The sequence below is a fragment of the Pestalotiopsis fici genome, assembly GCF_000516985.1.
Source record: "Pestalotiopsis fici W106-1 unplaced genomic scaffold PFICI_Scf_4, whole genome shotgun sequence".
NCBI lineage: Eukaryota > Fungi > Ascomycota > Sordariomycetes > Amphisphaeriales > Sporocadaceae > Pestalotiopsis > Pestalotiopsis fici.
This window is the reverse complement of record NW_006917094.1, coordinates 1,971,178-1,985,453: the sequence shown is the minus strand read 5'-3', so window position 1 is coordinate 1,985,453 and position 14,276 is coordinate 1,971,178. Positions and strand designations below refer to the sequence as shown.

General features: G+C 49.8%; 4 protein-coding genes across 4 annotated transcripts; 2 read left to right on the top strand and 2 right to left on the bottom strand.

Annotated features, from left to right (window-relative positions):
* Positions 1-22: 22 nt before the first annotated feature.
* On the bottom strand, positions 23-3,154 carry PFICI_06599 (uncharacterized protein; the record flags this gene model as incomplete). The annotated part of the gene is made up of 3 exons (XM_007835180.1): positions 23-2,453; positions 2,513-2,936; positions 2,992-3,154. The coding sequence occupies 3 exons, from the start codon at positions 3,152-3,154 to the stop codon at positions 23-25; spliced, it is 3,018 nt and encodes a 1,005-aa protein (XP_007833371.1).
* A 2,818-nt stretch (positions 3,155-5,972) lies between these two features.
* PFICI_06598 (uncharacterized protein) lies at positions 5,973-7,282 on the top strand (the record flags this gene model as incomplete). Its single annotated transcript, XM_007835179.1, has 3 exons — positions 5,973-6,095; positions 6,214-6,457; positions 6,672-7,282. 3 exons carry the CDS (start codon positions 5,973-5,975, stop codon positions 7,280-7,282), a joined length of 978 nt encoding a protein of 325 aa, XP_007833370.1.
* Positions 7,283-7,997: 715 nt separating this feature from the next.
* On the bottom strand, positions 7,998-8,519 carry PFICI_06597 (60S ribosomal protein L44; the record flags this gene model as incomplete). The annotated part of the gene is made up of 4 exons (XM_007835178.1): positions 7,998-8,037; positions 8,091-8,275; positions 8,370-8,462; positions 8,514-8,519. The coding sequence occupies 4 exons, from the start codon at positions 8,517-8,519 to the stop codon at positions 7,998-8,000; spliced, it is 324 nt and encodes a 107-aa protein (XP_007833369.1).
* Positions 8,520-10,577: 2,058 nt separating this feature from the next.
* PFICI_06596 (uncharacterized protein) lies at positions 10,578-12,444 on the top strand (the record flags this gene model as incomplete). Its single annotated transcript, XM_007835177.1, has 4 exons — positions 10,578-11,024; positions 11,089-11,231; positions 11,282-11,398; positions 11,499-12,444. The coding sequence occupies 4 exons, from the start codon at positions 10,578-10,580 to the stop codon at positions 12,442-12,444; spliced, it is 1,653 nt and encodes a 550-aa protein (XP_007833368.1).
* Between the last annotated feature and the right edge of the window lie 1,832 nt (positions 12,445-14,276).

The window sequence follows — 14,276 nt, the reverse complement described above, 5'->3', positions numbered from 1 at the left end:
CTGCCCTGCTATCTGCTACCCCCTAGGTATCAGATTGCCAGAAACCGTCCATGGTGATTAGCATCACGTAAGTTCCCCGTGGGAGTTTGTGGATCTGTCTGGATGGTTCAGCCATGGGAACGAAGGACAACAAGACCTCACGATGTTCATGCCATTGCATGAGACGGGGATTCTTGGAGAGGACAAAGGCGTCAAGCTCTGCGGGCCCAATCCTTGACGGGTCCTTGAAGAGAAACAAATCCTCGCCATTATTCTGGTGCTGAACATAGAGGCTGTTCTCGGCAACATCGCAGTTGGGCTTCTGTTCCCAGGTTCCATAGAGAGATTCACAGATACCTTCAGCAAGGCGGTCGGTGACGCACTGATCCTCGTCCTCTTCTGGAAGGCGGTCGATGGTGAGGGACTTCTCTTCTTTCGTCACCAGTACCCTCTGGTTATACACTTGGGATCCATTGACCATACGAGATGGCTGGAAAAAGTTCCAAGGCAGCCACTGCTGGTGCATAGGGAGGCTGGGAAGATCTTCGTCTGCGATCTGAGCACGCGAAACCGGCCGTCCACGCAGAAGAAAGTCGCGCACTCGCTCTGGAGATGGGAAGTACTCTCTGGAATGGCGATCAAAGGCTTGATCAGGACGGGATGCTTCTACAAGTGTGGGGGCGAGCATCTCAGCAACATCTGAGTGAGGGTCGATGAACAGATACCAGGTGATGCTCTCCGCGTCAATCATGATCTTGACCTTGAATCCAGGCTGGGAGCCGTAGCAAATGGAGACAGTCTCCGAAAGATGAACTCCATCGAAGTAAAACACCGCATTGCACAGCAAACTTGTAACAACAATATGGTCGGATTCATTGCACCAGCATCCCCGGAGCTTTGAGAGGCACGCGCGAGCCACATTGCTTGGGAACATGCCGCACAGAACTTGCGGAAAGTGCTTCATCAGCATCAGTTTTGCAGCCTCTTGCCCAAACGCCTCAGGCACCAGATCTAGCTTTGCGTAATCATGCTTGGGGTTTCCCTTGCAATTGCCACAGCGTATAGTGTCGCACGTCTGACACTTCCAGAGGATTGCAGAGCTGTACATTGCGGTACCTGTACAGAAGCAGTAGGGGCGAATGCGCTTGGTCAAAGCGAGAATCTCACCCGTAGTGGCGTTGACGTAACCAGAGGGATCAAAGCTGAGATCTTGTTCGTGGTCTGTGGGGACGAGACGAAATCTTGGTAGCGATGAAAGAGGTCCTTTGAAAGTCTCATCCAGGTCAGATATGTGAGGAAATCCATGACGCATGGCCGGACCATTATGTTTATGCATGGCCATGATTGCCGAGAGAAAGATTGCTCCAACGACTGTAGTAGTCATGGCATTGCCAGCCAGATTCTTGAGCTGATCTGTAGTCTCTCGAGAGAGACTGAGGGATTGAACCGGGAGGCCTTGTAGTTGCAGGTACTCTCTGCCAGTCACAAAACGACTCTGGTTCGAGATGAACGCCATACCACTAGGAGTCAGACAGCCAGAAATTCCAAAAGGATTTGTTCCTAGGTTTCTGTCGACGTTCTGGCTGAAGTCATGGATCTTCACCTTAAATCGCGAATCGTACGACGGCGAGGCGGTCAAGCCTCGAAGGAGGCTAATATCTGCCACATCCTTTACACGATCCGGCTGACGTGCCATGATCGTTTGATTGGCACGGTCGTAAAACCTTGTCTCTCCAGTTGGTTTCAAACCGGAGAAGGGATGGCTGCGGCCCAGGCCCTCGGTCTGTCGCACGTTCTCGTGCCTCTGTTGAGAAAATTGCCACGAAGATTCCCGAGTTGTCTTGTTGGCTTTCTCGTGCTCAAGCTGTTGAATGTCGACCTGAGTTGCTGGATCAGTGTTGTGATAAAGGAACTTTTCAACGTCGACCGATGCTCGACGTTGGAAATACTTCAAGTATGACATTGCATCCTTGGCCATATCTCCGGTCATATTGCTGCCGAAGGCTTCATTACTAAAAGCAACGAGGTATTTGCGCTGGCGTGTCTGTGGCATGTAGTAATCTTTCGTATCGCAGGACATGAATGCTGCCTTGTACCCAACCGCCGGCATGAAAATAGTCTCCAGGTCCTCCCATGGCGCGTCCAAAACATTCTCGAAGATGACAATTGCGGGTTGGTTATTCTGAATGAAAGTCAGGACTGGGAAGAATGTGGCGTCGGATTCGCTCAAGGTGAGATTTTGAACAATCTGGCCAAGAAGGGTCGAGATTTTGCGCTTATGAGGTTGCTGTCCCGGATCCTCTTTCGTTTCCCATATCTTCTGCAGGTATCTGTGGAAATCACCAGCGGCGGGACCGCCATAATCTTTCTGCTTGGCATTGTTGAGGTTCGAAAACGAAACACAGGATGTGCCCACAATCAACATTTGCCACTTGTCGTAAGAAATGCTTTTCCGAGAGCCCAACGCAGTCAAACTTGGAAAAGAAAAGTTAGCCAAATTGATTGGCAATGCTGGAAATGAAAAAGGACTTACAGTTTCGCCTCACCAATGTTAGGTTGAGCGAAATCTCGTACGTCCCGAAAGACATCTGCATCGGTATTTCTTCGGAGGTACGCCTGTTTGTAAGGGTCAATCTCGACGGCATACTGTTGCTTGTAGCGAAAGAGCTCCATTCCCGTCATAGCATAGAACTCATTCTGTAGCATCTTTAAAGCAAAGATTGGCGCGTCAGTACCGGAACACATTGTTCCCACATTGAGTCGGAAGCCGCCAGCCAAGGCGATGTCTCGGAGACTCGGCAGGGGGCCCTGACCAGGCTCTGGTAGGAGGGCCCGCCTCATGAGGTCTCGGAAGGCATCTTCCGCATTGTAGATTTCCCGAAGATTGGTGTTCAAGCCGTTGTGGCGAGCAGGAGATGCCACCGCCACATTCGGCTCCATATCTTCTATGGAAAAGCCTAAGCCTGTTAGCAAATATTTGTTTTAGATTGTACTCTTCGTAGTTTATCGTACCGGATTCATCGTCTGTCACGTCTTCGATCTTTCTCTTTCTCGATGATCGAGTCAGAGAGCGTATAAAGGCAGCACCGTGGTCTGCCATGTCACTATCCTCACTTGTCTGCTTGAGGCGACCTTTGCCACGGCTGCCCGCGCGACTTGTGTCGTCGGGCGCCATGGTGGGCAAGAACTGGCCACAAGATCGACCTGGGCACTGGGACTGGGGATAGGCAAAGGAATCTGGGGCGCAGAAATCAAGCTGTGAAGATGGTAGGTGAAGACAAAAGGATCGTTGATGAAGATCACTTGCTGGCAAGATGACCTAGCCGGAAGCAAATGTCTGTCCAGCCGGGGTTTGATGCGCAGCCAGCTGTTCTTCAAGCTGTCAAGGAAGTGATGATGAATGGAATTCAAGGCAAGTCAACGGAGTTGAGGTTGGGAATGTCAAGTTCAGCAGTCCTGAAGGAGAAAAGAAAAGATGACCAAAGGTTCAAAGTTTCGAAGCTCAGCAGTCTGAAGGAGAGAGGGGATGGCAGAAGGATGAAGATTTCAAGCTCAGCAGTCCTGAAGAAGAAGAAGAACAGGCAAGGTGGCAGAAGGGTGAAGCTTCAAAAATCTGTGGATGGGTCAGAACAAATATTGTGGCAGACCCGCAAGGTGTGAAAATTCCGCAGAGTGAGGGGCGTCTGAATGCAAACAGAGTGGCAGCTGTCTAGACTGCAGCTAGGCTGCGTAGGATTGGCAGGACCGGGGGCTCTGAGCTTGAGCCTCGTCGTCTTCAGTCCAGCCCACCAGCTGACGGGGCTTCAAGCCCACCGGACGACGACGACGACCAAGCCGGCCTCAACGCGGAGGGGTGATCACGGAGGGGCCGGGATAGAGCACACAGGGACCCGAGCCGGTATCAAGCTGGCCACACGACTGTATAACAACCAACGGTCGAAGTGAAGATCGTCGACACGCTAATGTGAAGCAGAGCAGAGTTGAATAGTGCCAAAATGTATCAAGAATAACAACCACAAGGCCATGAATGATCGGTGTTGACATTTGTGGAAAAGCGGTCATCAATGTCAAGAGTTTGTGCTATCGTCGACGACAAGTACACGACATCCCATCTTGCAATTGATCATAAAGTTGGGATTGACTGTGCTGGAGTAGAGTCAGTGTTGCGACTAGTAATCTTTCGTCTGCAAATTATCGATCATAAAGATGAGATGGGACGAAATAAGGAGTCCTGGCAATGGAATCAGAGGTCTCCTCGGAGCCAGCCAGTCAAACGTCACAGGCCACGCACAGAAGCTCTCTGGTAAACATGGTGTGGGTAAATTGTGTTCTCGTAACTGTTCAAAGGGGCTTATCAACCAAGCAGTGGTGTGCGTGCTCGGGAAACAAGTCGATCATCTTGCGATTGACTAAGATGACAAAGCCCATATGCCCTAGTATGTAGGAGTGCTTTGTACTACCCAGGTGTTTGCACGTCTGCAATGCCACGATACAGTACGGACATGAGCTCTTTGAACAATGCCATGACTATTAGCATTGCCCTCAAGTCAAACGTGAATACGACACTTTCAAGTCTCAATGATAAGTGAGTATGATTCGTTCTGAGAGCTGTGGAAGCATGACAAGCTGAATCTGCGAGCTCCAATATCGTACTTGCCAACGTTGTCGAGTGTGAGCCCAAAGGCGAAGCCATGCTGATCACAAGTTGTGTTTTCTGGCTCTCTGACAAGCTGTGCTTCTCAGTAAGAGAACATGGAGATGTCTGGATCTCGGACCTTAAGCAGCTCGCTTGAGGTGAGGTAATTTCTCCTGCTTGACAACATTGCCATTGAGATAGTTCAGTTACGGTAGAGCAGCTCACAGGCCGCAATGATCTCAACGTGTCGTAGAACGTGAGCAGGTCAACCGTCACCGCTTCTTGTGATTTGGTTCTTCATGGATGTAAGGTCCAAGAGACGAGCTCTTGTCCATCTGTTGATATCGGCCTGAGGAGGAGACATACCAAACCCATGGGTATCGCAATGATTTACCATCCGAGTCGCACGGATGCGGGCCATTTACCAGAGTTGTCACGGATTGACAACTTGGACGGAATCGCTGTATGGAATTTCTTCCACTGCATGCTTTGATGTCCAGAAGACACTTGTCCTCTCTTTCACAAGAGTATCCCAATACAGAAGTTCAACTGCACAGTCGCTGACATTCTGTGTGTGTTGGCCAATGTGGAGGAGATGCCTTTTCTGTTCCGAGGAGTCTGGTATCAATCGCTCTTACTCAACCAATTGAAATTGGACACTGCTGGGCGCTGGAGTCTCGAATCGCGCTGATGTTTGCCATGCGATGCTGCAAGTGATTTTGATGACGGCACAAGTCCAGACTTGTGGTCTTGTTCAGATCAATGCCCTATTGTGATACTGGCGATTCAGGCAGCAAGTGGAGATGGATACTGTGGAAGATGGCATCTGTGTAAAGTCTTAGGAAGCAGCAAAGAAACCAGGCATCCTCAACATTAAGGCGCTAAAGCTTGCTAGCGCGTATTGATCCTCGGATCTATCCGGCACGCTTAAACCTCGGAAAGAAGTACCTATACAAGAACCCTCTCTACCTCTTGTCTATTTGGCAACAATAATTCATCATGAAGATTAGGTGACTATGTCCTCTCGTGGTGGAAATCTATGTCTATTCTGAAGCCGTTTTGGGGGGTTATGAGTATACCAAGCAAATGGGGGCAGATCGAGTATCAATCCTTCCTCCAACTCAGCGCCGCTCTTGCGTCTCCGCCCCCGGCCTTCCAAAGCGGAGCAAGACCGGATGTCTAAGACTCAAGTCACGGGCACTTCTTGGTTGCTGCAAAGCTGTACCGAGAATCTCACCATGTCCATTTGATCAACCTTTATTTTACGGATAGATGAGGAAGTCGTAAAGATACACACTTTTAGCCTTCCAGCAATTCAGTAAAACTACTGCAAACAACACTCCCAAAGCCCGCCAAGATGACAGTCAGTGTGCTAGAGTCCACCGATGTCAAAAACAAACTCGAGGATCTTTCTGGGGTGGTGCTTAAACCCGGCGAGAATCCATACAATGCTCTGATCGAGGCTTGTCACAATAATCCGGTATGTTTGTACATATATTCATTTGCTTCTAGTGACCAGTCGCCATTAAAGGAATACACTGTGCCGAGTTGCGACTACAAGTAGCCCTTTCTCCAACGCTTACCAACTCTGTCGCCAGGCTGAAATCCAAACCCTCTACGCAGCACATCGCGTAAAGCGGAACGCGCAACAGAGGGAAAAGTTCATCACACCAGAGTTCAAAGAGCTCATTATTGACCCGTATCTCTTGAGGCTGGAGAAACCCTCGATTGAGCCGGGCTTCAAGGATCAGCGCAATTGCATGACCTTTTGGGGCCGTCCTCCGCTTCACGTATTGGCGCTTGCCGAAAAGCTTCAGGAAAAATTGAGGGCATGTGCACCCAGTGAGTCACATTACTTCTTGAGCGTAAAAGTATTATTGTTGAGCGATGGCAAAATCGAGGCGAATCATTGCGTGGTGTGAAGTTATGTCAGGAGCCAGTGGCTTGAAGTCTCTACAAACTCATCGGTTCGCCTCGATAACTTTTGATGTAATCGTAAAATCGAATTTGATATGTTTTGCTCCCATTGAACATCATTAGCTAACAAGAATTCTAGATATCTGGCTGATGCCCTTGCATCGCATGCATATCACCACTCTCGAGATTACCTTTTCCAAGACCCCAGAGGAGATCCACGCCATCAAGAAGGTGCTAGAACCAGTCATACCCACGGTAGCAAACTACACCTTTCACCACCGGGCAAGACTTGTCAAGCCAGTCATATCGTACGATCTGTCGGCTTTTGCTGTCTCGTTCCTGCCCGCCAGCGGTGAGCCGGCCCTCTCTCCTCCGTCTACTGCAGTGGACGATGGCGGGGCTATCAAGCAGCAGGGCGACCAGTACACATATCACCACCTCAGACGCGACATGTGGGAACTAGCCAAGAACGCCGGCATTGCCATTGATTCCCGCTACATCGTTCCCAGTGCGCACATCACGTTGGGTCGGTACCTGAGCGAAGAAGATCACGCCACGCCCGAGCAGCGGCAGAAGTGGGTCGACACCATTGACGAGATCAATCAGTGGCTGGAAGCGGAAGTCTGGGACCGTGAAGATGGCGACCTCGTAGGCGAGTGGCTTGTCGGCCAGGAGAAGGGTCTCGACGTTCGAGTTGGAACCCTGTGGTACGGAGGCGGGCGCACCGTGATGACGGGTGAGGGTTTCTAGAGATCACGACATATTCATGGACCAAGTGCAGGAACAAATTATCAAGCGCCGGGATGCTCATAGACTAGACTCACAATGTTCCTAGACAAGAGAAGGTATCAAACTTGCTGCTTGTACCAGACCAAACCTTGAGATATTGTGAGTAATGACCGGGTTCAACACGGAGCGGACTACGACTTTGATCGCTCGATTGGGAACCTTCCGCTTTGGCTGATTTCCTAACAGCATACCAAAGATTGCAGCTCGACATTTCTTGGGACGCCCGTCTACTGAAAGAACGATATCACGCATGGGCGGTCAGGCAACATTGGGCGGGGTCTGGATATGGGGTTGAAGTGATTAGACTGGGCTCTTGATCCGCGTCTAGCAATGTGGTCAACACTAAGCGGTGCTGTACACAATTCTCAACCATGATTTGTCCAGCCCGTATGCGAAACAAGCTCTGGATTGACCATCTCCCATGACCGTTGCCATTCCATCATCACTGGTCGAGAACCCTTCACAACATGTATCGATTCGGGACGTGTGTTCTTGGTGCTCAGCAGCAAAGACTCGTATCGGTTTTTTATTTTCAACCTATGCCTTGCTATACCCGGCTCCTCAGCCGAAGAAGATCAAGACTCCTGTCGCCAGTGTGCCCTTTCATGAGAAACCACCCTGATGCCATGTACCGGAAATGTGAAAAACGTGAGAGATCGAGTAACATTGACAACATTTAGAACACCAGAGCAGCACCCTTGGTCTTCTTGTCACCACTGTTGAATTGTTAGCGGGGAACTGCTTCGTCGGGATTGCGCATGGTACATACCCAAGCTCGAAGTGCTTGCAGCGCTTCAGGGCGAGCTGCATCTTGGTCTTGCAGGCAACGCACTCCAATCTCAGCACAACCTTCTTTGTGGTCTTAGCCTTCTTGTGGAAGACAGGCTTGGTCTGACCACCATAACCGGACTGCTTGCGGTCATATCTGCGCTTTCCCTGGGCGAAAAGCGAGGCCTGTGATTGCAGAGTTAGGATCGAGATTTCGGCTTGCCGTCGCGGGGGCTCGGGATCGTGTTTCGCGACGTGACGTGTGTTGGCTTCAACTAACCTTGCCAGCCTTGTACTGAGTGACCTTGTGCTGGGTGTGCTTCTTGCAGTCCTTGCCCTTGCAGTAGGTCTTACGGGTCTTGGGAATGTTGACCTGTGTGGAAGACCGCTGTTAGCCTTCTGCCACTTCAAAATGCCATGGAACGCCCATGTCCCCTCAGTTCCCCCTTCCCAAATTCTGCGCAATTTCTGGCGATTGACGACGGCCAAATAGAGGTTGTTTCCGATTGTGGGCGACCTATGATGGCTGAAATCGTGATTCGGTGTTGCTGAACTTTTTGCAGTTCGGTCGGCCAGTCGATATTTGTCGCCCCCCTCGTGTCGCATTCGCAATCCTCCCAATACGCGCCCAGAATCGTCGTAACAACAGTTCTCCTCTTTTCCAGTAACATAATTCAATGCATACGTACCATTTTGACAGCTTTTACCGGGTTGCTGCTCTGTGTTGGGTGGTGGTCGGGTCGTTGGGTGATGATGAGATTTTTCGAAGGTCCAATCCAAGTCCCGCTAGAATTTGGGAATTCGGTTTGGGCTGTGTGGCAGAGCTAGGGCTCGATTTCGCCTGCCAAAAAAAAGGACCCGCCCAAAATGATCCTGTCATGTTGAGCCACATTCACTAGCCACACCACGCCACTTTTCCGGCAGCTGGCAAATGAGTGCACGAGCTTTTGAACTTTTGCTAGGTACGGAAAAGGGACAATACCGGATATGTGTGATGAGCATCACCGTCATCACCAGAGCGATGCAAGCGTCCTAGACAGCAAGCGCATCTCTGCACTTGTCCCGCAGTTGATATGTACTTTTACATGTTTGCAGTCTGTGATTAAATGCATTCTATCCTCCTGATCAATTCCAAATCTTGGACAGAATTTCCAAAGACACGTCGAGCTCCTGGTAGTCGGCAGTCGGCAGGCGGCAGGCATCTCGCAACGTCTCCATCACAGTAAATAAATCTGCAGCTATTGGTACAATCTGTATTATCACTGATCGTTTTCTGGCCAAGTTGAAGGGAAGCGGGTACAGATGACAGCGCAGAGCCTCCTAAAGGATCCCCTGTAGCGAAGCTTCAACAAGTGTACTTCTGATAAAGCTATCAAATAGTCAATCGCCTTGCATTCAAACACGAACCTTTTTGGGGGGTGTCCGTCAGTTTGCACAGAAAAGGAAGGCCTTCTAACGCCCCCCCACGGCAAAGATCTAGCCAATCACGTGAATTGTGTACCTCCAAGCCAACAACTATATTATCTTAGCTAAGCTGAAGCTTTTATCATGGAACACAGTTATGTGTGTTGGTAGTAGTATAGCTTCGAGGTAAAGAAGCGCCCGAGTATAGTTGAACGAGCCCCGGATATCCATGTACTCAATTCGCAGTGCCCTTCCGCGATGGATACTCCGATTCACTGGATCCCAGGAGCGGTCTAATGCCGTGACAGATCCGGACGTGCGTCATGTATGAATCGGATCTTCTCCGGTTCAGGAGGAGGGAGCCGGTTGCGGCTATCGGCTCGGGAATAAAACACTTTTACGAGAGCCTTTTGATCACAGGCCCAATTTTTCTTACATTCGAACCAAGACTTCTAATATTGTTTGCGAAACAAACAATAATATATGCCAATACTAGAAATGAGGACGATCAGAAATATTCATCAAGGTCCTGGGCGCAAAGGGCGAATGGACTGTTTTAAAGTCCTCAGGAACCGGAGATTGGCTCTCGGGCTATTGCCGATCTTACCGTTCACATTACGGCAATTCTGGAAAACATCTTTCCCTATCGAGGCAAAGTCGGCAGGGTGCTAGGGACCGATCCTCGGCCAAGCTTTCAGAGGCCGCTGTTTCTTGTGGAGTCACTGGGCAATAATCCTAGACGTTCAGGCTGCGAAGCAAAAACGAAAGTGGGTGGTGACAACCTTGATTTGAGTCGCATCTCCGTTTCTGCATCTTTCCCTTTCCTCCAAATTCGAGTCATTATTCTCCTTTGCAATTTTTTCTTTCTTCCTGTTAGATTGCTCGCATCACCGGGGTACGGTTTCAAGTCCTATAAACGGACGCAATTCGTACTCAGAGGTGTTTACATCGCGAAAGAAGTACCTACTGTTGAGCTCTTCTCCCTGTCTTGCCAGTGGACTTTCATGTCTCCAAGAATGCCATGTCTATGAACTTCTATCTGTTATTACCTCATCAATAAATTCTTCTTATTATCTTAATCCTGATGTCTGCAGAAAAGGATGAAAGCAGCTCCCGTCCGGGTAGCGTCCGGGCCCAGAGCACGCGGGAACACAGCATACACTCATCCCATGATGATTCGGACTCCTCTGAGCATGCTGCGGACGGTGAGGGACTGGAGCGGTACTCGACACATCAGTCCATGGGACCAGATGTCCCTGTAGACCAAGCTTCTACTGTGTTCGAGATCCCAGACGAGGTGTACGATAGACTTCCGGCGCATCGGAAAAGGATCATTGTCCTCCTGCTCTCCTTTTGCTCTTTCTTGGCTCCAATCTCGAGTACCTCTGTCTTGGCCGCGAGTCCCGAGGTTGCGAAAGAGTTTCATACCACTGGATCCATTATTAATGTGTCTAATGCAATGTATATGTTGTTCATGGGACTCTCGCCCATGTTTTGGGGACCCTTGAGTCAAGTCTATGGCCGAAGATGGGTAAGCATCACCTTACTTTTTGTAGCGAATGGTAGATATGGAATACTGATGTGTATACCTAAAGGTGACCACTGTGACAGCAATTGCCTTCCTTGCTTGTTCGATTGGCACGGCTCTCGCCCCGAATCTGGCAGCTTTCTTTGTCTTCCGTATCCTTACCGCGTTTGAAGGAACGTCGTTTATTCTTGTCGGCTCGTCGGTTATAGGGTAAGTGGCATCAGACTTCCTGAATAGATTGATGCTGACAAAGCCAAAAGTGATATATACAGACCTACTGAGCGTGCCACAGCCCTCGGATGGTTCTTGTCAGGTACATTGATTGGTCCTGCTTTCGGACCCTTTTTAGGTGGCATCATTGTCACTTACACGACATGGTGAGTGAATACCCTCAACAAACACATCGTGCTACTATATGATTGAGGTCGTGATGAAAGAAACACAAAATAATAGTCTGATCTAACCTTGGAATTTTAGGCGGGTGATCTTTTGGCTACAGACAGGCCTTGCCGCTGTAGCTGCAGTTGGAACTTTCTTTCTCCTCCCCGAGACCATCTATCACAAAAAGATTGATGACCTGGTCGGCTTCTCCGGAAGTGAAAAGGTCAAGACACTGGCTACAATGGTCAACCCGTGGCGTGTCATCCGGTTATACGAATACCCAAATCTGTTTTTGGCAGCCCTTGCCAGCTCGGCCCTCTTGTGGAACATGTATAGCATCCTGGCCGCGATTCGTTATGTGCTCAACCCTCGATTCAACTTGACAACACCACTTCAAGGCGGCCTCTTTTATCTGGCGCCAGGTGTGGGCTACCTACTTGGCACATTCTTCGGCGGGCGCTACGCCGACTACATGGTGCGGCGATATATCAAGAAGCGTGGAATGCGGGTTCCAGAGGACCGTCTGTACTCGGCCCTGCCGTTCATGGCCTTTATCGCAGCTTGCATGTTGGTATACGGGTGGACGATCCAGTACGACCGGGGCGGCATCCCGCTCGCCGTGGTCATCCTGTTTCTTCAGGGATTTGCGCAGCTATTCTGCTTCCCCAGTCTCAATACGTACTGTCTGGACGTCATGCCCAAGAGCTCTGGCGAGGTCGTCGCCGGCAACTACGTGCTGCGCTACCTGTTTGCCTGCGCATCCACTGGCGCCGTCCTGCCCGCCATCAACGCCATGGGCGTCGGCTGGTTTAGCACCATTAGCAGTGTCTTTGTGATTGTCGGCTGCCTGTGCATATTCTCTACAATCACCTGGGGCCGTCAATGGAGGGAATCCTTGGATGGTAAGAAGAGGGCCGCGAGGCTGAGGCAGAGAGAAGCAGCCCGCCGTCAGCTGGCCGAAGTCGATGCCTCCGGTCGGAGCGATGAAGCTCAGGCAACAAGAGCGGCGCCGGAGATGAGAGAAAAGAAAGAAGAAGTTTAATATGGTTGCGATTGATGTGGATGGTTGCTACATCGCATCGCGACGAGCCTCGTAATAGATTGATAATCAAGACGGTAAGATACCCGCGTCCACGGCATCTTAATTCAAACGTATAATAATATCTCAAGCTATATCTTGGTAAAATCACAATCTTATGGCATCACGTGCTTGCCACCAACGTGCCCCGGGATAGATGATAGAGCTCTGAGTATTAAGGAAAGAATTGCATATCATGGCTTACAAATCATACGCACACCTATAAAGGCGTGGAAGCAATATCTACGTGCTGATACTATTACAGAGAATGCAAATATCTCACAATCTTCAATACTAGCTCGGGCATACATGGCTAGCTTCCTAGTTTGACGTCGGTAAACCGGAACGCTCTCCCCAGGATGACCCTCGTTCCAAAGATCTGCTCTTTTTCCTTTCGGTGCCAGCATTAGGGTATTTGCAGACAAGGCCAACAAGTCAAGTCTAGATCGTCTTATCAACTAGGATAATCTTTGCAACCATGAAACGTATACCGTGAAACCAACGCATCGGATTTAGTCGGGGAGAGAGCCTGGCTAGCTCGGCCATACGAGAAGAAAGTGGACCGATTCTTTGGCGTGACAACGTTTGTTACATGTCCGACATATTTCAACAACGCGATGCTATAGTAGAACTTGTGCTGGGCCAGTAGCCCATGTGACTAGCATTATTGGTATGATGGATCATTTAGCTTGGCAAGGGTTGTGGGGGTTGAGGCACAGCATATGGAGAAATGCCATTCAATTCTATATAGATGATGCCGCATTAGGCAATCCAATTGTATATTTCGTGGGCCGTGGGGATTTCCATCAATGAGCCTCGAGCAGCCGACGTAAGTGCTGCGACTGCAGTCAAATTAACCTGACACCACATCTGATACGAGGCTACCACGTGGACCAAGGTCGGGGAGTGTATATACCAGACGGGCTTTGCTAAAGTATTGTTAATGCTGAAAAGTAAAGTGTGAGAGAAACGCATGGCTTTTGGAGCAAGTCAGGCTGGTCAAGACAAGGCGCATTGACTGTGCGGGACAGTATCGTCTTGAACATCTTACCACCGGCCAGGCAGACAAATAGATATAGGTTAGTAGGGGAGCGGGTTGCGCTGTAGCAGTTGTTGCGCGACGATTTGGGTAGGCGAAACATGTGTTAGAATCAGTCACATTGGAAAAAGTGATGAAGTGATGCAATGACGCAATGAGATAGACGCCGGTCGCCGCTTTTGTGTTTTTTCAGTGTTTGCAAACGGCCTCCAAGTTCAGTGCAGGCAGTCAGTCAGTCAGTCAGTCGCGCTTTGTCGCGTAGAAGAACCAAGGTTGGCGGAAACCGGTGCGTGGAGAAGGTTGTAGATCATGTCCCATGTGGCGTACGGGGTAACCATGTAGCCACGGGATAGACAGCGGTGCCAAACAGAAATGCCAAGACTTTAAAACGCCCACTGTTCCAGTATCTGAAGAGCAGTCGGCAGTGCAAAAAGAATCAGGTCGTATTGACTAGCCGGTCTTTTCTTTCTTTCTTTGCTTGTAGAACCCTGAGGCGAAGGAAAAGATTGGAGCAATGGCAAGGTAACAAGAAAAGGGCAAAAGATTGATCTGGACAAATTGCGCTTTGGTGTCTTGAAACAACAGCCGCTCGGTAGGACAATCGTTCGACAATGCGGGCAGCTTCGCTGGCGCGTGTGCCGTCTCACTAGTAGCCAAACGTTTGACCGGTAGCCCGTCACCTCAACCCAACAGCCCAAACCAGAGCTCGCAATTCGCCTCTCTTACCTTCTTTTCCTTCTCTGATGTTGATGTCCCG